The 22,587-nt window shown below is 40.7% G+C and overlaps 1 protein-coding gene across 2 annotated transcripts; it reads left to right on the forward strand.

Moving 5' to 3' along the window:
• The first annotated feature begins 6,170 nt into the window (after window positions 1-6,170).
• LOC124124533 lies at window positions 6,171-11,747 on the forward strand. 2 transcript variants are annotated; one of them, XM_046487720.2, is made up of 5 exons: window positions 6,176-6,317; window positions 6,935-6,976; window positions 7,270-7,682; window positions 9,595-9,956; window positions 10,265-11,747. In XM_046487720.2, exons 3-5 carry the CDS (start codon window positions 7,286-7,288, stop codon window positions 10,661-10,663), a joined length of 1,158 nt encoding a protein of 385 aa, XP_046343676.2. In that variant the 5' UTR covers window positions 6,176-6,317; window positions 6,935-6,976; window positions 7,270-7,285; the 3' UTR covers window positions 10,664-11,747. The 2 variants fall into 2 exon arrangements, with proteins under 2 accessions (XP_046343677.2, XP_046343676.2); XM_046487721.2 differs by lacking the exon at window positions 6,935-6,976 and having other exon boundaries at window positions 6,171-6,317.
• The last annotated feature ends 10,840 nt before the right edge of the window (window positions 11,748-22,587 follow it).

Below are 22,587 nucleotides of genomic sequence, written 5' to 3' on the forward strand. Positions count from 1 at the left end.
ATTGCGAAGACGGTAAGAAAATGATCGAACTTAAGATACTGTATTCTATATTTACAGACCGCCGTCATATAGCTGGAATATTGCTGAGTGCGATGTTAAACAACAAACAAGCAAACTAGCAAACAAACAAACGTTGCATATTCTACATTTCATATACTGAACAACAAAAGGTCTTGTGACATTGAATAAGATTTAATGCAAGGTTATGTTTTTTACTAAATCTGAAACAATTTCGGTTTGCAACAGATAAAGGACTCCTGTAAGTTCAAATGGTTTAATTTGCCATACTGACTTCAGAAAATGCGTGATTTCATAAAAAAAACCATGAACATGCACGATGCAAGCAACACATCTTCGTCTCATGGAATGGACCAGGCGTCGCACAAAGTCCTGTGGGATATCTGTCCATATCTGCTGGAGCATGTTTCGAAGTTCCTGGAGTGTCTGTGGAACACGTGGTTGACGTCGAAGGCGCCGATCCATCTCATCCAACATGTGCTCGGTTGGTGAGAGATCAGGGGAGCGAGCTGGCCAGGGGATGACATTCGCGTTGTTTTTGTTGAAGAGAATCCTGAACAAGTCGAGCAATTGAGGCCGGGCGTTGTCATGTTGAAAGGTAATGCCTGAGCCATGACGACGCAAAAACGATAGAACAACAGGGCCGAAGATCTGGTCGCAGTAGCACCGTCCATTGAGATTTCCCTCTACCACTATCAAACGGGTCCTCTGTCTTGCTGTAATCACACCCCATACCATAACTCTGCCGCCCCCGAACCGATCTTCTTCCATGCCACAATGATTGACGTAACGTTCACCTCGACGTCGGTACACTCGAATCCGTCCATCGCTGTGGCTGAGGGGAAAACGAGACTCGTCAGTGAATAGAACTTGTCCCCACTGAATGGCCGTCCAGCGTAGACGCTGTCTGCACCACTGTAGACGAGCTTGAAAGATATTCTTCGAAGGCCAGGGATGCTTCTTGCAGTCACTGTTGCTGGCTGGAATCGATTTCGTAGGTGTGTTGTTCGAATCCAGTTGTCTGTCGATTATTGGTTACGCGTGGCCTGCCACTCCGAGGATGGTCTCTGACTACATTCGTCTGTTGCCAACGTTGCCATAAACACCAAATGGTGTTTCTGTGGATGTTAAATTGTCTTACAACATCACGTTGACTCGATCCTGCTTCAAGCATACCAATGGCTCGCAGACGCTCATTTTGGGACAGGCGTGGCATTTCGTAATGTTGAAGAATTGCGTAATTTTGTTGTTTTTCTGAGTGGTTGTTGTCAGCACGATGCTAAACAATGCATATGGAATCCCGTTAACGCACATGTTTTTATACTTATTCTTGGGTAGTGAAATGCATGGGGCTTGCATAAAAGTCAACTTTTGCATGGAATGCATGCTTTTCTGTAGCAGTTGCATTTTTGTGACATGATTCCATACATGTACTACAATATTGAAAACCAAACTTTACTTGTTTGAAAAAGACACTAAAATATTGGTGTCACAGGAACTTTTGTTGTTGAGTATATTTACATTTTGATGCAAAATCACACATTGACGGTTTCGAGTGGGAAGTGACTGGTCTTGAGCAGCCTTCTGTTTCACATTTCAGGCCAGCCGACTTCATCCAAGCGAAGGACTCTGCAGGGTTGATCTTCTCAACACATTGCACATAAACACGATGCAGTGGTCGTTCAGATAGCCTCTCCTTGAAAAACTGATTTTGATATGGCACTTCGCTTGGTTCACACTTATTTCTGTACCGTCAAGCAGTACAGAACCATCAACAAAGTCAACACCGACATTGAGATTATGTCCTACATACTTAGCTCGTTTAAGAAAACTGTGGAATGCCTTGTTTTCATCACGAGTCTTGATATGCTTCACAAGACAAATAAATGAGTGCAAAAGTGCACAATACAATTTTATTAATATTATTTTTATTATTATTAATGTCCTGCTGTCGGTGGGTATATATGATCAAAGCTACATTATCCTTTGAGAATATGCTATGGATATGCGCTGTGGTTATGAAGAAGAGAGAGTGTTGGGTTTCACGCCTCTTTGAACAGTATTCTAGGTTATCACGGTGTGTCAGCTTGATGTAGGAGGAAAACCCGGAGTGATATAGGTCTTGATCCTATCTCACTCATGTGTATAGTTTAGTTGGACTCACCTTGACATATCTTTGAAATAACATGTATGGCGTGTTTATGTGCGTGTTTGTATGTTTGAATGCGTACATGTATTTACCTGCGTGTGCGTTATGTAAGTGCGCGTCAGAACCTAATATTTGCGATGCAGGTCTTTGTTTGAATCTGCTACAGGACAAATTAATCGGAAATTCTCTAAGAAAGAACTTTCTGGATCAACCAATTTAGGAAGGGGTGTGTGTGTGTTTCTGTGTCTGTGTGTGCTTGTTTGAGCTTTTGTGTGTGTGTGTGTGTGTGTGTGTGTGTTTCTGTGTGTGTGTGTGCTTGTGTGAGCTTTTGTGTGCTTGTGTGAGCTTTTGTGTGCTTGTGTGAGCTTTTGTGTGTGTGTGTGTGTGTGTGTGTGTGTGTGTGTGTGTGTGTGTGTGTGTGTGTGTGTGTGTGTGTGTGTGTGTGTGTGTTTGGGTAAAAGCCAATCCCTATACTTCTTCTTAGATATATTTCAGCATTGAATATGTCACCAGTACAATAGCAGACTAATGCTTCTTTGTTGTTTTACGCTGCACTCAGCAATATTACAGCTATATGGCGGCGGTCTGTAAAAAAATAAATAAATTTGGACCAGACAATCCAGTGATTGACATCATGAGCATTGATCCACGCAATTTGCATGAATGCATCAACCAAGTCAGCGAGCCTGACAACCCGATCCTGTAAGTTGCCTTTTACGGAAAGCATGGGTTGCTGAAAACCAAATTCTATCCCAGATCTTCATGGGTACCCAGACTAATGAAGGGATTCGGTTATTACCATGTGTGAACTGGTTGATTGTTCCTGTAAGGAGTGGACCATTGTCCAGATGATGCACAAGGTGATTTAGCTATTATATTGCTGACAATGGAATTAAACAACATTCACTCACTCAATCATTATTAATTGATATGTTGTACACACCAAACATTCCCTGGTTTCCAATCACTCTGGTATGAAATATAAGGTGGAATCTGATTAATAAGTAGTAATTTTGGTATTAATCGATGAAAAATTTGTTTTATTGCACAACACGCATGAATATATTTACAGACACTTCGGGAACAATCAAGTGTCCAGTCTTCAATTTTAGGTAAAATCCATTTGCAATTTTCAAAAATGTTGCAAGACGTAATGATTGTGACTACAGTACTGGGTGTCATGCAATAGGGAATATGACATGGTCACAGAGTGTTCCATCTCGACAACACAACCATGGAGTGTTCCACCTTGAGAACACAACCATGGCATGTTCCACCTTGACAACGTGACCATGGAGTGTTCCACCTTGACAACAGGACCATAGAGTGTTCAATCTTGACAACATAACGTAGGTCTGTTCACAACATGACCTAGGTCTCTGTTTCACCTTGACAACATGACCATGGAGTGAACAGGTTTCACAACACGACCATAGAGTGCTCCATCTTGACAACATGACCTAGGTCTGTTCCACCTTCACAACATGACCTTGGTCTGTTCCACCTTCACAACGCGACCATGGAGTGTTTCACCTTGACAACATGACCTACGTCTGTTCCACCTTCATACACTACCTGGGCCTGTTCCACCTTGACAACATGACCATGGAGGGTTCCACCTTGACAACACGACCCTAGAGGGTTTCATCTTGACAACATGACCTAGGTCTGTTCAACCTTCACAACATGACCTTGGTCTGTTCCACCTTGACAATGCGACCATGGAGTGTTCCACCTTGACAACAAGACCCTAGAGGGTTTCATCTTGACAACATGACCTAGGTCTGTTCAACCTTCACAACACGACCTAGGCCTGTTCCAACTTGACAACATGACAATCGAGTGAACACGTTTCACAACACGACCCTAGAGTGTGCCATCTTGACAACACGACCATGGCATGTTCCACCTTCACAACATGACCTTGGTCTGTTCCACCTTGACAACATGACCTTTGTCTGTTCCACCTTGACAACGTGTCCATGGAGTGTTCCACCTTGACAACGTGTCCATGGAGTGTTCCACCTTGACAACGTGACCATGGAGTGTTCCACCTTGACAACGTGACCATGGAGTGTTCCACCTTGACAACGTGACCATGGAGTGTTCCACCTTGACAACGTGACCATGGAGTGTTCCACCTTGACAACGTGACCATGGAGTGTTCCACCTTGACAACGTGACCATGGAGTGTTCCACCTTGACAACACGACCATGGAGTGTTCCAACTTGACAACATGACCATGTAGTGTTCCACTTTGACAACGTGACCATGGAGTGTTCCACCTTGACAACACGACCTTGGTCTGTTTCATCTTGACAACACGACCATGGAGCGAACGCGTTTCACAACACGACCATGGAGTGTTCCGCTTTGACAACACTACCATGGAGTGTTCTACTTTGACAACACTACCATGGAGTGTTTCACAACATGAACATGGAGCGAACACGTTTCACAACACAACAATGGTGTGTTCTACTTTGACAACACTACCATGGAGTGGACACATTTAACAACACGACCATGGAGTGAACACGTTTCACAACACGACCATGGAGTGAATACGTTTCACAACACGTCCATCGAGTGAACACGTTTCACAACACGACCATGGAGTGAACATGTTTCACAACATGACCATCGAGTGAATACGTTTCACAACACGACCATGGAGTGAACACGTTTCACAACACGACCATGGAGTCAACACGTTTCACAACACGACCATGGAGTCAACACGTTTCACAACACGACTATGGCATGTATCAACCTAACAACATGACTATCATGTGTACCATCTTCACAATACAATCTTGTAATTTCCACCTTGACAACACTTCACATATTTCACATAATCAGGGCGTGTAGTCTATAGGCAATGAATGAATCATTGCATTAAATAAACAGCAGATATTCAACAAGATGGCTGTCAATATTAACGAAAATTTACAGAAAATATGCATAACAGAAATTTCTTGGGACATACAGCAATGTACAGATGACATTCTCAAATGCTTCATACACAGCTACCCAGTGGTAGACATTAAAACAAACAAGAGCCTTATAATTGTCAAAACATTCTCGTGAATTCCTATGGATTAAAATCAGTTAGATGTATCTTTAGTACACACATAAAATAGAACTATTCACGAGTTTCATAAAATTGGTATTACACGACTGCAGTATCTGAAAATGAAGAGAGTCTCTGGGCTCCCCTTTATTATATTTTTATTAAGATAATTGAACAACTGTTTTTTCTGTACGATATGTTCATTTCAGAGACAAGATGTTAGTCTAAATGCTCTGTATCAGGGCGTGTGTCGTGGCGCACACAAATAGGTGTTTTCCCAACCATAACATGAAATAATTATATTACTTTAACTTTTGTCTGTCCAAATTATATGGTCAAGATAATTTCGTTTTTATTTTGAGGCTTTTAACCACACCTATTGAGGATTAATTATTTATGTCTTATATTAATGGCGGGTTATGAGTTACTAAACTCAGTATAGTCCTGTATCTGTATAAAATACTCAGCTAACCTTGGCGATGTGAGATATTCCCCTTTTTGTTTGTCAAAACACTTGCCACCTGCCTCCGTGGTGGATAGAGCGTCTGCCCGGAGACGGAAGGTCGGTGTTCGATCCCGTTAAAAGATGGTACTTGTTGTTATCCTGACTGGCACTCTGTGGGCTAGCGCACTATTATACGGCATTAGTCCGGACTAGTACAAGCGCGCGCACGCACGCACACACACATGCACGCACACCCACGCACATATGCATACGTGTCGCTTTAGATAATCGCAATAGTCTTGAATGCGACGTTCAAACCCCCATCAACTAAACACAAGTCTTGCAACATCTCCATGCATACACGCACGATCGGCGTTTTTTCCTCGACCCTTATATCACAGGGTGGCTGTGGTTGACGGCATACCTCCGTTGAAGACTGAATGAGTTATCGTTATGCAGGGCTGCACTACTAAGAATTTATCACAACGAAAGTGAAAATAGATTTCCCAGAACACTGACGCCTGTATGTAGGTCAGACGCACAGTGATAACGCCGGGAGTAGGTGACGCAGTGTGCAGACATCCTAGATTCCGACATCAGCACCCAGACACACCCTTCACGTTCCACACAAGTAAGACAAGTTTATTCAGTGTTTATGTATAATTGCTGTTATCGACGTTTGTTGGTATCCGCGACAGTGCGAGTAATAGAGGTAGGAGAACATAGGGAGATTAATGGTGTGTGTGTGTGTGTGTGTGTGTGTGTGTGTGTGTGAATGTGAACATGTCCTGTTATGTGTTTTCTTCTCTACATGACACTGTATACTTTTGAAACACTAGTAGGGTGACCTCATCTCGAAGCCACTTGCATTGCTCTGTGTTACCCCAAAACAGACATTGAATAAACTTTGACAATGCAGGGGAGGCAACTCTGAGTTGGCGTCTGAAGCGAATTTCCTAAAAATCGGTGGCATGTTGTTGTTTAACGCTGCACTCAGCAACGATTGTGAACTGTGGTTTGCTCACTTATTTCATAATTCGGGATCCGTCTCCGAATTGTATTACACATCAGTGCAAGGGAAGCATGTCTGTTTTGTGCAGTTTTTCACGGACAAGATTCAGTTCGACCCCAAACGAGTTAGCGACCGGTCATTATATATTTTTTTCAAAGCGATTGGTGATTTTAAGTGTCATACGGTTGGAATTTTCCGAGGTAAGAGTCTGACGCGATTCCCCCTTTTTCATTCAGTCCTCAAAGAAGACGATTACATTTGGACAGTCATTCATACAGGTAATGATAAACCTATTTTGTTTCATTCAAATACCACTGATATTGTTACTGTTTATTATTATCATCATTATTATAATTGTTGTTGTTGCTGTTGCTATTGTTATTATAATACAGGCCAGTATATGCTACAGTCTCAAAGTTACATTGAATATTTCAAAGATGCAGTTTTGTGACCGATGAATACAGCGATCTTTAAATGTTGGCTTGTGAAGGTGTATGTCCAATGTCTCTGCTTTCAATTGTTTTTTTTACTTGATTGCAAGGTGTAATTATGAGATTGTTCATATCCATAGACGCAATTTGTCGACGATGTCATTCATCGGGCGAGGAGGATGTCGCCACTGTGGATGTAGAGAATACGTGAAGCCACCAGAGGGAGAGAAATGTTACCACTGCAACCACGAGATGGACCTTCACGTCGTCAAATATCAACCACAACCAACTGTTGGGACACCAACCAGCAAGACCGGTGAATCATCTGTTCAGAACACAATGGATGCTGCCACGGTGGATGTTAGTCTGATGCACACGGGAGAGGCGTTTGAACAAGGAGCCCCTGACGTATGTTTCGAAGAGACGTGGGAAGTCCGCGCACCGTCTGACTTGGCGCATGGAGATTTCGTCAAGCCCCATGATAGAGGTGCAGTCATCACAAAGCGAGTATCACCAATGACAGGAAAGGATGGAGATATCGGATCTAGTGAAGGTAAAAGTCATTCTACTGCAGCACCAAGATCAATAGATGCGAAGCCAGACAAAGAACAGTTAAGTCCAGTTCCTAAACGAACAGCGTCTGAGATCAGTACCCCAAAGAGGACACCGATAAAGGCATCCAATGTGTTCGTAGCTCCAGCACCTTACAATGGACCGGTATGTATTGGTACTTTGTAATAGATGTTTTTATGACATATCATACAAAAGCTATAAAGCTTCGACGTGTGATGATAAACTTTGAAGATGATGATCATGGTGTTGGTGGTGGATATATGATGTTTGATGATGATGAAGATGATGAAAAAAATACTATTTTTTTTCGGAATACTTTTTTGAAGACCTTTCAAGTTGATGAGTCCTTAATTCGGAGCCAACACTGTGAATCATCTTGCCCAGTCACCCAAACATGTCTTGGTCATAAACACAGTGTTTGCTTTGTTTGTAGAAACCATCTTGCTGGCGTCTTAGAATGAGCCATCTTGCCTACGGAACTGAACCCTCAGAAGCACTAAATGGCTCATACAAAATTGCCGAGAATGGTCGGACAATCTATGTGGGCAATGCCGAAAGTGCATCAATCAGAAGAGCACTGAGGAGACATTTCAAAGGAATGGACAAACAACACATTGGAGCATATCTAAGCACCCTACACGAAGAATACAAAGAGGAATTTATAACAGTGTTTTGGCTTGATATTACCATCAAACATGCCTGTAATTGCAGCTACCTTAAGTGTTTTGAAAGAATGGAAGGAAGAAAGCCAATGTACAACATGCAGGGCCATGCCTTCATCGCGCGACCAAAGCGAGTCGGTTCTTGTTCTGAATCTGGCCCAGATGATCACAAAATGGATACTCATGAAATCAAAAAATCGGAGTAAAGGATACTTTGCGAACATTTTGAATTTGAAACGGGCAAATGTATTCTCATTTGCATAAGTTGTGGTTAAATTACTGTTTCTTTGTCTCACCTATTATTTTCATATGACTTGGTTGAGCTGAATAAAGATATCGTCAAAAGGAAGATTAACTTCGTTATTATTGTGGTCATATATTTGACATGGCATCAAAAGGGTTGTCGTCACGTTTACTGACATTTTTGGTTATTAATATAGCCAGTCAGCTTATCAGAGTGAGTGAGTGAATTGAGTTAAACGTCGCTTTTAGCAATATCACGGCGATTGACACCAGAAATAGGCTCCACACATTGTACCCATGTGGGGAATCGAACAAAGAGCTTCAACGTGACGAGCGAACGACAGACCATTTGTATTGGTTTAAAAGACAGGTTATTGTTTTGGTCACTTATTATTATATAAAAAATATCCTGTCTCGAACACTTACGAAAGGTGAGGGATAAGGGTGTTATATTGTGTAACATTGGTGATTTCGTCATGGCAGTCATATTGTGTGATTCATTATGCATGCTGTTGTCCATTAGTTTGTCTTGACCTGGCATGATTGGGAACGGGGCGGTCGGGTAGCCTAGTGGTTAAAGCGTTCGCTCGTCACGCCGAAGACCCGGGTTCGATTCCCGACATGGGAAGAATGTACGAAGCCCATTTCTGGTGTCCCCCGCCGTGATATTGCTGGAATATTGCTAAAAGCGGCGTAAAGCCATACTCACTCACTCACTCATTCATGATTGGGAACAGGCCACAGGCAGTTATCGCCATAACATTGCTGACTGGTTGAAACAGCATTTTACTCGGTTACATTTCTAAATGACAATATTGTTTGTGGTAAATTTAAGTATTAATGTTATTTGTTGTTCAAAGCTGCATTCAGCCCAGTTATAGTCCAGCTACATGATGGCGGCTTTTTTAAAACTGTTTTTTTTCTGTACGATTCCGAGTCGAGCTGTCTAACAAATAGCAAAACCTATTGTATTTGTTCACGTTTCAGACATGGCAATGTTCACGGACATCAACCGAGACAAGAGAGGAGTTGTTCGGGGTAGGTGTCGAGACTGCCCCGAGGAATGTTCTCAGTATTCCCAGCCTGTCCTCAGACACAACTGTACATATTGCGGGTGTCCGGCGGCTCATCATGAGAGGGTGGAACCTCGACCTGAACTCATCATCAAGATAGAACCAGGGAAGGAGGGGGCAGGATCTCCGGGGCGGAGTGATGACCGACCACCACGCCGTCCGTCGAGAAGACCGGACGGGTGGTCCAAGGCCCAAGTCCAGCCAAGTACCTCCAGGCGAAATGAGTCGCCCACTGATTCACGACATCACCAGTATACATCACGTACAGTAATCCAGGTATTATTTCAACCCGTTAACTTAGCTCTTTAGCTTTAGAAAGTTTTAGAAGTTAGTTTGTCATTCGTGAGGTTTCATTTTAATGTAACCTTTCCTATATGGCTTATATTGTGTAAGCATCAGTGATGGATGGAGAACATGATTAACTAACGTTTGATCTTAGCTGCGACCGAGGCTTTGAACATAAGCACGTGCATACGTACGTTATTTGTTGTTACACCACAAACCTATGGAATGGGGGATGAAATTGACTTGATTGAACAGGTTTCTATCAGCTGCACTTTTAATATTTAACTTTAATGTTTCAGAAACGTTGTAAGACGTTATTTGTGGATGCTGGCGTCACATATTCTCATCTTCAAGAGAAACTTACAAAAACTCAACGCGGCGTGTTCACAATTAAGTGGGAGGGAAAAATAATTTATGTTGGGGAGCCAAAAAAGACGCCCCTATTAACTAACCTTCGTGGTATCTTTACTGGTGGAAGCCAACAAGACATCAGCAAGTATTTGAAAAGTTTATCCAACGATTTGAAAGAGAAGCATGTCCGAATCGCTTGGCTGACACACGTGGATGACGACCCACACTGCAAAACGTGCAGAGAAGGCAAGAGAAAGCTTTCGTATCGACATTGTGTTTCAAATCTGCAAAGCAAGGATCCAAGGAAGGTCCTCTTGGATCTCAAGAGAAATTTTTCACTCCATTAGAATCAAAATGTTTCTCGTGTTTCAACTGACCACTAATTGTAGTGTTTAGTTTGAAACCTTTCTACTCCTGGCATCGTCTTTGTAGCTGTATGTCTCTTTATCTCAACAGTCTGTAGCATAATTGTGGTTTTAAGGATTTTCTGGGAAAATATATTTGTAGGTAAAATCCCAACTCCCCAGTATGCAACAAACCACTCAGGGTATAACAGAAGATTATGATGTTTGAACATGTATTTGGGTGAAGGAAAATGTCACATCTCAAAGTTCCTTTACCTTTCAAAGCTCTATTTACAAGACATTTCTACATATCTTGTGATAAGAACATTATAATGCTGGGCAGAATGTGAATTAGAATCACCTCATCATATTTTGTGTGATCCCCAGTAAGGTGCTCTAGCTTTAGTTGCCAGTGGCATACTGTTTTACTGTCCTTTGTCGATAGGTATTATCAAATAATTAACTTGTTTTCATCGCAATATTGCCGATGCGATGTAAAATGTTAAGTCGCTCACTCATCATATTTAGATATGATACAACCTGAGGCAAAGGAAATACGAGAGTATCCAGTAATTTAATATGTACTGTTTCCCTACTTTTGAACTACAGTAAACTACGGTTATAACGAACTCAAAGGAACTACCAATTTTAGTTCGTTATAACCGTAATTCGTTATCAGCATATATACAGCATAACTATAGCATATAGTCGGGACTAAAAAGTTAGTTCGTTATATCCGTTAGTTCGTTATAAGCGTGTTCGTTATAACCGTAGTTTACTGTATGCCTATGAGTATGTGTTATGAGTAGATGCCCGAGCAGGAATAATCCCGAAGGCGTACGTGGGACTTAAAATATCAATCAACGGTTTATCTGGTTCAGAATCGGTTATCTACGATCGCCGTCATATTGACGTAAACGATTTACATTTGACTTAATCATTATCGTTATAATGACGTCTTTTGCACTTTGCATATGTTTTTTTGTTCTCATAATCATATTTTACAGAAAAGACATGGTCTTATCATAACTTGTTTTATAAAAAATATTTCTTTCAAACTTATATTCAAATAAAATTTGCTCAGAGAGTGTCATCTTTAATCCTGGGGGCACTGTTGCTGAAATTACAGTAGCCTCATACCTCGACAGCGAAAAAGACAAACATAATTAGTGAGTGAGTGAGTATGGTTTTACGCAGTTTTTAGCAATATTCCAGCAATATCACGGCGAGGGACACCAGAAATGGGCTACACACATTGTACCCATGTCGGGAATCGAACCCGGGTCTTCGGCGTGACGAGCGAACGCTTTAACCACTAGGCTACCCGACCGCCCCACAAACATGAATAGGAAAGCAAGGCGGAACAATGTGTACTTGTACTGGAGCATGGGAAAGCCAGTACCGTGGATCATGAGATCGACAGATCCGGGGTAGAATAGGTCTTCAGCAACACATGCTTGCCGTAAAAAGTGACTATGCTTGTCATAAGAGGCGACTAACGAGATTGGATGGTCAGAGTCGCTGACTTGGTTGATACATGTCATCCTATCTCATTTGCGTGGATCGATGTTCATGATGTCAATCACTGGATTGTCTGGTCCATACGCTATTATTTACAGACCGCCGTCATATAGCTGGAATTGTGCTGAGTGCGGCGTTAAACAAACAAACAAACAAACATTAGATTGACTCTTCAGCAGCTCCTGCTCTGCCACGACATCTAGGGGTCAAATACTGCCCTCATGACCTAATATGGACAATGAAGTTTCTGCACTCACGACACAGCTATATAGGCAAAACAGTTCCTTCACTCATGAGCAAACTATATCAGCAAAGCAATGCATGTACTATTGATCCAACTATGTAGGCAAAACAATTCCCGAACTCATGCCGCATGTTCACAGGGAAACCAATTTTTACACTTTTATGACTCCACTATTCTTGCTCTCTTCTTTGAATATTTCTAAGCAAAGTAGAGAAAAAACTTGTTTTTGCAACATCGCCTGTGTCTACCGAAGTTAAAGCATTTCATTATGCCTTGAATTTTTCGTTTGTCATTATCATGCTCTCAAAGGTTCAACTATCTAAACCTCGTGGTTCTCGTGAACAAAACCTTTTTGGTGACATTTGCATCTTTTAATGTTTTCGGCAAAATAAAATAAATGAAATTCGAATGATTTGAAAGTATGATGTCATCAAATGAAGAAGCATACATGCCAAAGTATCGCTTCCACAATCCGACAGAGGATGGTATTTACACACCCGAAAATGCAAATGTCAAAATATATAATATAACGAAAAACGGGATATATATGTTTATGTTGAATCCGACTACTACACTCTAAACGTCATTACATTTTGAGTAAAGAGCATACAAATGGGTTTTCAATATGGCTTTACGTGTCCAGTAATTTAAAAGGGATAAAATCAGGGCGTGACTTACTCTTTGACCGAAATATGCATTTAGATAATATCACGCTTCACTAGTCAGTCAAGACATGTGATGAAAAATGCAGAAAAGAGAGTTTGGGTGATCCTGGAACAGTCAGGCTGGTTAAGCTCATCATCAGCTCAGGGCCCTTGCCCCCTCGACACGCAGCCCAGATAGCGAATGGGACTCCTCCCATGAAGCGCTGCCTTGTCAAACCCACTCAGACTCCCCAACACTGCAGCCTTCTGCATTATCCAGATTGTAAGAAGGGCTGTATTCCTGGTAGCAAACCCGAGTCGGACAACTTGGTACTTGGGATGCAAACGTGACATTCCGAAAGCGAGGTACGCATATTTGCCATGTTTTTCCTGAATCACATTAGTGTCAAAAGAGTCAGAAACGTCAATGATAGAAATGATTTATGATTGGATGTATCAAAAAAGACAAGATCAGGTTTGTTGGCTTGTATACGTCTGAGGCTGTGAACGGACCTATTCCAAAGAATTTTGTATTTATCCTTTTCTATGACCCGCCCTCTACATATTCCGGGTCGTACCAAGGGTGTATCAAAACCACAAACATTGCGAAAATGCGTGATTTCATAAAAAACCCCACTATGAACATGCCAAAATGTCAATTTACAAATCAATAGCGCGTGTGACTACCTCTGGTTGCGATGCAAGCAACACATCTTCGTCTCATGGAATGGACCAGGCGTCGCACAAAGTCCTGTGGGATATCTGTCCATATCTGCTGGAGCATGTTTCGAAGTTCCTGGAGTGTCTGTGGAACACGTGGTTGACGTCGATCCATCTCATCCCACATGTGCTCGATTGGTGAGAGATCAGGGGAGCGAGCCGAACAGGGGATGACATTCACGTTGTTTTTGTTGAAGAGAATCCTGAACAAGTTGAGCAATATGAGGCCGGGCGTTGTCATGTTTATAGGTAATGCCTGGGCCATGACGACGTAAAAACGGTAGAACAACAGGGCCGATGATCTCGTCGCGGTAGCACCGTCCATTGAGATTTCCCTCTACCACTATCAAACGGATCCTCTGTCCTGCTGTAATCACACCCCATACCATAACGCTGCCGCCCCCGAACCGATCTTCTTCCATGACACAATGATTGACGTAACATTCACCTCGACGTCGGTACACTCGAATCCGTCCATCGCTGTGGCTGAGGGGAAAACGAGACTCGTCAGTGAAAAGAACTTGTCCCCACTGCATGGCCGTCCAACGTAGACGCTGTCTGCACCACTGTAGACGAGCTTGACGGAGTTTCCCGTCAAAATGGGACGTCTGGCGGGTCTTCTTGCGACAATCCCTGCACATCTGAGGCGACGACGTACGGTTTGTGAAGATATTCTTCGAAGGCCAGAGATGCTTCTTGCAGTCACTGTTGCTGGCTGGAATCGATTTCGTAGGTGTGTTGTTCGAATCCAGTTGTCTTGTCGATTATTGGTTACGCGTGGCCTGCCACTCCGAGGATGGTCTCTGACTGCATTCGTCTGTTGCCAACGTTGCCATAAACACCAAATGGTGTTTCTGTGGATGTTAAATTGTCTTACAACATCACGTTGACTCGATCCTGCTTCAAGCATACCAATGGCTCGCAGACGCTCATTTTGGGACAGGCGTGGCATTTCGTAATGTTGAATAATTGCGTAATTTTGTTGTTTTTCTGAGTGGTTGTTGTCAGCACGATGCCAAACAATGCATATGGAATCCCGTTAACGCACATGTTTTTATACCCATTCTTGGGTAGTGAAATGCATGGGGCTTGCATAAAAGTCAACTTTTGCATGGAATGCATGCTTTTTTGTAGCAGTTGCGTTTTTATGACATGATTCCATACATGTACTACAATATTGAAAACCAAACTTTACTTGTTTGAAAAATACACTAAAATATTGGTGTCACAGGAACTTTTGTTGTTGAGTATATTTACATTTTGATGCAAAATCACACATTGACGGTTTCGAGTGGGAAGTGACTGGTCTTGAGCAGCAAACAGAAAGCCTTCTGTTTCACTTTTCAGGCCAGCCGCCAGCCGCCTTCATCCAAGCGAAGGACTTCTCAACACATTGCACATAGGGGCGGTCGGGTAGCCTAGTGGTTAAAGCGTGATATTGCTGGAATATTGCTAAAAGCGGCGTAAAACCATATTCACTCACTCACTCACTCACATTGCACATAAACTCGATGCAGTGGTCGTTCAGATAGCCTCTCCTTGAAAAACTGATTTTGATATGGCACTTCGCTTGGTTCACACTAATTTCTGTACCGCCCAGTAGTACAGAACAATCAACAAAATAAACAGTAACATTGAGATTATGTCCTACATACTTAGCTCGTTTAAGAAAACTGTGGAATGCCTTGTTTTCATCATGAGTCTTGATATGCTTCACAAAAAGATCATCAGGCAAGTAAATGAGTGCAAAAGTGCACAATACAAGTTTATTAATATTATTTTTATTATTTTTTATGTCCTGCTGTGGGTATATATGACCAAAGCTACATTATCCTTTGAGAATATGCTATGGAAATGCGCTGTGGTTATGAAGAAGAGTGAATGTTGGGTTTCATGCCGCTTTGAACAGTATTCCAGTTTTATCACGGTGTGTCAGCTTGATGTGGGAGGAAAACCCGGAGTGATATAGGTCTTGATCCTATCTCACTCATGTGTATAGTTTAGTTGGACTCACCTTGACATAACTTTGAAATAACATGTATGGCGTGTTTATGTGCGTGTATGTATGTGTGAATGCGTACATGTATTTACCTGCGTCTGCGTTATGTAAGTGCGCGTCAGAATCTAATATTCGCGATGCAGGTCTTTGTTTGACTCTGCTACAGGACAAGTTAATTGGAAATTCTCTAAGAAAGAACTTTCTGGATCAACCAATATTTATGTGACCAAAGAACAAAATTGAGATCCTCTGCCAAGGATTGATAGCTAGCTAAACGTGGCTACCCTTACTTAGGCTGGGCAAACATATAGTGATATACCTTAAGCTTGGCTCTCCCTAGACTAACACAAACTGCCGGGCAAAAGAAAGGATACACTGCAAACGTGGACTTGACCAAAACATTACAAACATCATCAAAACGTTACAAGGCTCCGCACACCATGTACACAAAAAAAAACATTTGAGACGGCTCGATCCCCGCTCGCGCCACACCTAAAGACGTTAAAAGATAGTACCTGGCTCCATTCTATAACAAAATGTTTTGTTTTATAGAGAGGTTGCGTCGTTTTCACAACAAGAAGATGTAACACTTTATGAGTACAACTAATATAGATATAAATATAGTTATCATTCTTATTAGAAGTTGTTCTCAGGATTTATACGCCAATATTTAAACTCTAAAGATGAAAAGCAAAAACATTATGCAAAATAGAGAAATTATATCAACCATACCATGATTTAAGTCGGAAAACAATCACTCGACTCTGTTCATTCCGGAAGTAGAATCAACTTGACCCTTTGGGGCTCGTTGATTCTATTACCGGTTTCTACAGATTCTCATGATTTGTCCATCACGGAATCATTCGAGAAAGGACACGAGTCCACGTTCGGCTTGTCCTGGGGTGATGTGTGTCACAAATGTATTGTCGGAGCAAGGCCATGAAATATAAAGCCACCAGAACACAAAGTCTGGAGGAGAAATACATAACTTATCGAACTTATACACCCAGACATAGGTATACATGCATGTGTAGTCTCTGGAGCATCTACAGACACGTGTGTAGTCTGGAGCACCAACAGACACGTGTGTAGTCTCTGGAGCATCAACAGACATATGTGAATTTACTGGAGCATCAACAGACATATGTGTAGTCTCTGGAGCTTCAACAGACACATGTGTAGTCTCTGGAGCTTCAACAGACATATGTGTAGTCTCTGGAGCATCAACATACACATGTGTAGTCTCTGGAGCACCAATAGACACACGTGAAGTCTCTGGAGCATCAACAGAAACATGTGTAGTCTCTGGAGCATCAACAGACACATGTGTAGTCTCTTGAGCATCAACAGACATATGTGTAGTCACTGGAGCATCAACAGACACACGTGTAGTCTCTGGAGCATCAACAGACACATGTGTAGTCTCTGGGGCATCAACAGACATATGTGTAGTCACTGGAGCATCAACAGACACATGTGTAGTCTCTGGAGCACCAACAGACAAATGTGTAGTCTCTGGAGCACCAATAGACACACGTGACGTCACTGGAGCATCAACAGACACATGTGTAGTCTCTGGAGCACCAACAGACAAATGTGTAGTCTCTGAAGCACCAATAGACACACGTGAAGTCTCTGGAGCATCAACAGACACATGTGTAGTCTCTGGAGCATGGATTTCAAAGACTTATAAAATAGTTGATAATTTTTTATTCTGTAAATTACTGAAAACATAACGTGATAAAAGGTAAAACTCAGTATACATGTATACCACCAGCTACAAATAATACCAGCATTTTCATACATTTCATAGCATATGATACATACATGTAGTTTGCTGACAGAACAAACTTTCATAGAATATTATTTTACATACCTATGTAAAATACATGTGCATATGAACGGGGTCTTAGATTGTGAAACAAATTTACAGTTTTGTGTATATAATGGACGATGTAATATTTAGCGATTCAGTATGCTGTTATTTCGAAACAATTGTTTGTCCATATGATTTTCTTGTAAGATTCCAACAAACAATATTCTTCATGGTACTTAACTATTTTCAATAATATTATGTTTTGTATGCTGAGAAAAGAATACGCTTCGCTTAAAACAAATATCCACCACTGCAGAGATACACCAACACTATCAGATGTTACTTTTAAACACATACCTATACACATACATAGTACTATATTCTTTACAAGGATTATACTAGACTGTACAGGGAATCATTTGAAGTGGTATTTACAGCCGTGAACATATTTTCAGAAACAAAAGAAAACCACGGAAGGTGCCGAGAAGATAGGGAAACATGCTTCATAGTTGAACCGAGAGTTACTAGGAAACCAACGTCCCTGCTATAAGGAGATCTTCAAATTTGTGACAGATTTCATAGCATATGGAAATGGGTTTCTGTGCTTGTAATTAGCCAATCGCCTATTACAAGATATCATTACTTATAGTCAACACTAGTATACAGTACACAGCAAATATATGCTGAAGAAACAATGTAACAAACAACTTTGATTAAATACGGAATCCATATTGGGGCATTAACACTGAAAAATGAACAACATAAACGTACGTCGATAGATCACTAGCCTCCATCAGGGGTATCGATAATGGACGTTTTTTCGCCTGCAACGAATGCCTGTTCTCAGGACTCTCTGGTTCCACATTGGTCCATCAGAATCTCCATGATGTCGTTTGCCGTCTTCAAACACCTTTGGCGTCGACTTTATACCCCCTTGTGAAGACATGTCTGATGTACCAACCACTCCTGACTTGGAAGTTTCCCCAGACGATCTAACATTTACCACTATACGGATTTACACAGTGTGCACCCCGAAATTGTCGTTCCATAAACGCAAAAGAAATGTTGAAGTCAGTTCTAAACATGGAGCAAAATTAAGTTAACTATTTGCTCCTCTCTTACGAAACCATACACATAAACTGAATTGATGATCACTGTACACTTAAGAATTCATTTTATGCAAGAAAACAAGACCTTGAAAATATAACTTGATATCAATTGACAAATATCACAACTGGCTGTATAAAAAGGCCGCATCTTTTGAATGCTGTCGGTTCAGTCCCAGTTATAATCATCGCGAGTCTTCGCAAAAGCATAACCTGCCCGATGAGGACTCACCAGTGACCTTGAATATATGAGATATTTCATTGATATATAATTGCGATTCGTTAAGGTATTAATTGTACTTGATACAAGATGAAATAATAGAAGTCAATTCAGGACACATATATAACAAAACAATACAACAGGCGTCAACGTCTCTTGTTACCCATTTTGAAGGGCGACCACCCCGAACACTCACAAGACCAAATAGCGTCCATTCCAATTTGGAATGAACGTTGGAATGCTTTGGAAAGATCGCTCATTCCAAACTTTCCAAAGCTTGGAAAGATCGATCTTTCCAAAAAATCCAAAATTGGAATGGCAACATTTCCAAACATATTTCCAACACTGGAAATGTTTGGAATGACTTGGAATGGTTTGGAATTGTTTGGAAATGTTTGGAAATATGGTTAGAAGGAACAAGTTAAAATATGTTTTATCAGTAATTTAAAAATAAAAAGACTATGAATTAGGGGCTTTTGGGGGTTGCTTATACAGTAATTTTGAAATTTTGTGATTTGGAAAGAATGCCAAGAGTGGGTGGGGGACGAACTAAGGGAGCTGTGTGTTGGGTGGTTGTTAGATAAGGTAGTTTTGGTTTTATTATTTAATTTGGGGTTTAAATGCGACTTATTAGTCCTGTTTTAATTAGGTATAAACCTAAGACTTTGAATTTTTCTAATTTATTTTATGGATTTAGGAGTGATTCTAGTGTAAGTTCGGTTTTAAGATTTAGGGTGGTCTGTAGTGTTGTTCGGTGTGTTTGGTAGTGTGTGCAGTGAATGAGTACGTGTTCTGGTGTTTCTTGTTGTTTGCAATGTGGGCAGTTTCCTGTTTTGTGTAGATTAGCTATTTTACGGTGATTATTTAGTTTGGTGCCGCCTGTTTGTAGTTTAGTAATAATTCTGTCGATTGTTTTGGATGGGTGTAGTATTTTTGGTTTATTTAGGGTTTTTTTTGAGTACTTTCCTGATTTGGCTATTTAAGTTTTGGTATATATTTTGCCATTTTTTGTTGATTTTTTGTTTAGTGAGACCTTTGATTTCTGATTTTGAGCTGGGTAAGTTTAAGCTTATTTCTGGGAGTTAAAGGGATAATTTTGCTGCTTTATCTGCCTTTTCATTTCCAAAGATTCCTACGTGGGCGGGGGTCCAAAGGAACTCTATTTGTTTCCCTGCCCTAGTTAAGTTGTTTGAGCTATTGAGTATTTGATTTATTAGTTTGGGGTGGTTTTTTAGTGTTTTTGAGGGCTTGTAGTCCACTGAGGTAGTCGGTTAGGATGAGGATTTTTTGTTGTTTTTTAGATTGCTGATTGTCTAGTGCTGAGACAACTACTGACTGATATAGAAGATTTAACGTGCGCTTTCCGACTGCAGCGTATTTCGCACACGGGCCTGGCCGGACCATTTAGTGTATTCCGAAAAGGGTGAAAGTGGTGTGTACAACCCAAGAGTGGGTTTTAGGGGTTGCTTGTATTGAATTTTTGAGATTTTTAAATTTGGAATAAATGCCAAGGTGGGTGGAGGAGGGAACTAAGGGAGCCGGTTGAGGTGGGTGTTTGTATGTTTATTGGATTTTGGATTGGTAGATTAACTAGTTTTTAGATGCGCTTAATTAGGTCTGTTTTGATTAGGAATACGCCTAGGGCCTTGAAGTTTTCTAGTTTATTTTGAGGGTTTAGTAGTTCATCTAGAGTAGGAACCTTATTTAGATTAAGGGTGGTTTGTAGTGTGGGCAGTTGCCTGTGGTGTGTCTTTTAAGTTTTTTTAGGTGGTTATTTAGGTTCGTGTGTCCTGTTTTGAGTTTTGTAATAAATCTGTCCATTTTTTTAGAGGGGTGTAGCATTTTAGGTTTGGCTAGTGGTTTTCTGAGCACTTTTTTGATTTGGCTATTTGAGTTTTGATATTGATTATGCCATTTTTTGGTTATTTTTTGTTTGTTTACACTTTTAATTTCTGATTTTGAGATGGGTAGGTTTAGGCTTATTTCTGATAAGAGATAATTTAGCTGCTTTATCGGCGCTTTCGTTGCCGTAAATTCCTACGTGGGCGGGGATCCACAAGAAGGTTATTTGTTTACCTGCTTTTGTTAGGTCGTTGGAGCTTTTAAGTATTTGGTTTATTAATTTAGGTCGTTTTTTTGTATTTTTGTTTTGGAGGGCTTGTAGTCCACTAAGGGAGTCGGTGAGAATTAGGATTTTATTGTTGTTTTTAGATTGTTGGTTTTGCAGGGCTGAGGCCATGCCCATAAGTTCGGCCGTGAATATAGATTGGTTGTTAGGGAGTCGGGAAGATTGTGTGGATATAACTGGTTGTGTGGTATGGACTCCGAAGCCTGTGTGGTTGGAGATCGGGTCTGAAGATCCGTCAGTGTACATGTGACACCAATTTGGCCAATTTTCGTGTATGTATGCAAGTGTGGTGGTTTTAGCTATGTTTGGGTCGGTTTGTTTATTTATTTGGTTAGCTAGCGTTGGGTCTATTTTGTGTATTTTGAGTTTAGGGGTGAAGATATTTGATTTTTTGCAGTTTTGTTTAAGATTTTGAGTTTGGTGTTCATTGAGATAGTTAGTTATTCTTTGGGATATTGGGGTGAGTAAGGGGTGTTTGCGAGCTAGAGTTTGGTTTCTTGGGCTTATGTTTTGGTTAATTATGAGACAACTAATAGGTCCCAAGATTAAGTATTCGGCTGGATGACAGCTGCCATTTAATTACAAAACAGACAGTCGTCTAGACGGCTCACATGTAAGTGCGCCGACATGTGCCTAAGATCATAAAATGGACAATCTTTGGTAACATCTAATTTATTGTTGTCTCACGCCAGAGCTGTGAATAATTCTGTTCATTGAACAATTGGAATTCAGGAAGTTATCAATAATTGTTTTACTTAAGATAAGATAAGATAAGTTGTTTATAACATAATATTATGATGTCAGGACGTACTACATTCAAAACCATATATTTTAAAATCAATTTAATGACAGACTATGATTTCCAAGTCCCGATTAGCAAATCAATGAGGTATCAGTTTCACCACATGTGCACAGACCGCCTATACTTATATATATATATATATTTTTCATAACTATTCTCCAGTTAAAGTCCTATCCTCTTATCAAAAAATCTGTGAGAGTGATCATCATTAACGAAACTCATTCTCGTCAAAGAATACAGAACAAATGAAGAATCAGATGCATACATTTATTGCCATGCTTCATTTATCACGAAGTAGATTTACATACATTTGTGAATAGCACTTAAACTGTGATAATGAATTTTACCATTGTCTATATTATATTATAAGTATTAACCATAATATGGATTTCCGAATTTATAAACGACTCCAAACGTTGATATTTCAGACAAAAACAAAGTCAGCCGTCTTTTAACGTTCAAGGGAAAAGGGTTTGCTTTCACAATTGAACATTTGTTTTCACCAAAGGACAATCAAATCAAGCCAAAAACAGTAAAAATACACATATATGGTTAGCGACCGTCATTTATAATAATAATATAGTTTATTACAGTGTCATGTGTTACAAAGCAATACAACATTTAGCACATACTTAAAATACAAACACCAGGCCTCAGTGGGCCGAAATGACACCTTAAGGTATTACAAATATTAAAATACAATTAGATATAAAAAGTAATCATGCAC

The sequence above is a fragment of the Haliotis rufescens genome, unplaced genomic scaffold, assembly GCF_023055435.1.
Source record: "Haliotis rufescens isolate VD_foot unplaced genomic scaffold, xgHalRufe1.0.p SCAF_17, whole genome shotgun sequence".
Classification (NCBI taxonomy): domain Eukaryota; kingdom Metazoa; phylum Mollusca; class Gastropoda; order Lepetellida; family Haliotidae; genus Haliotis; species Haliotis rufescens.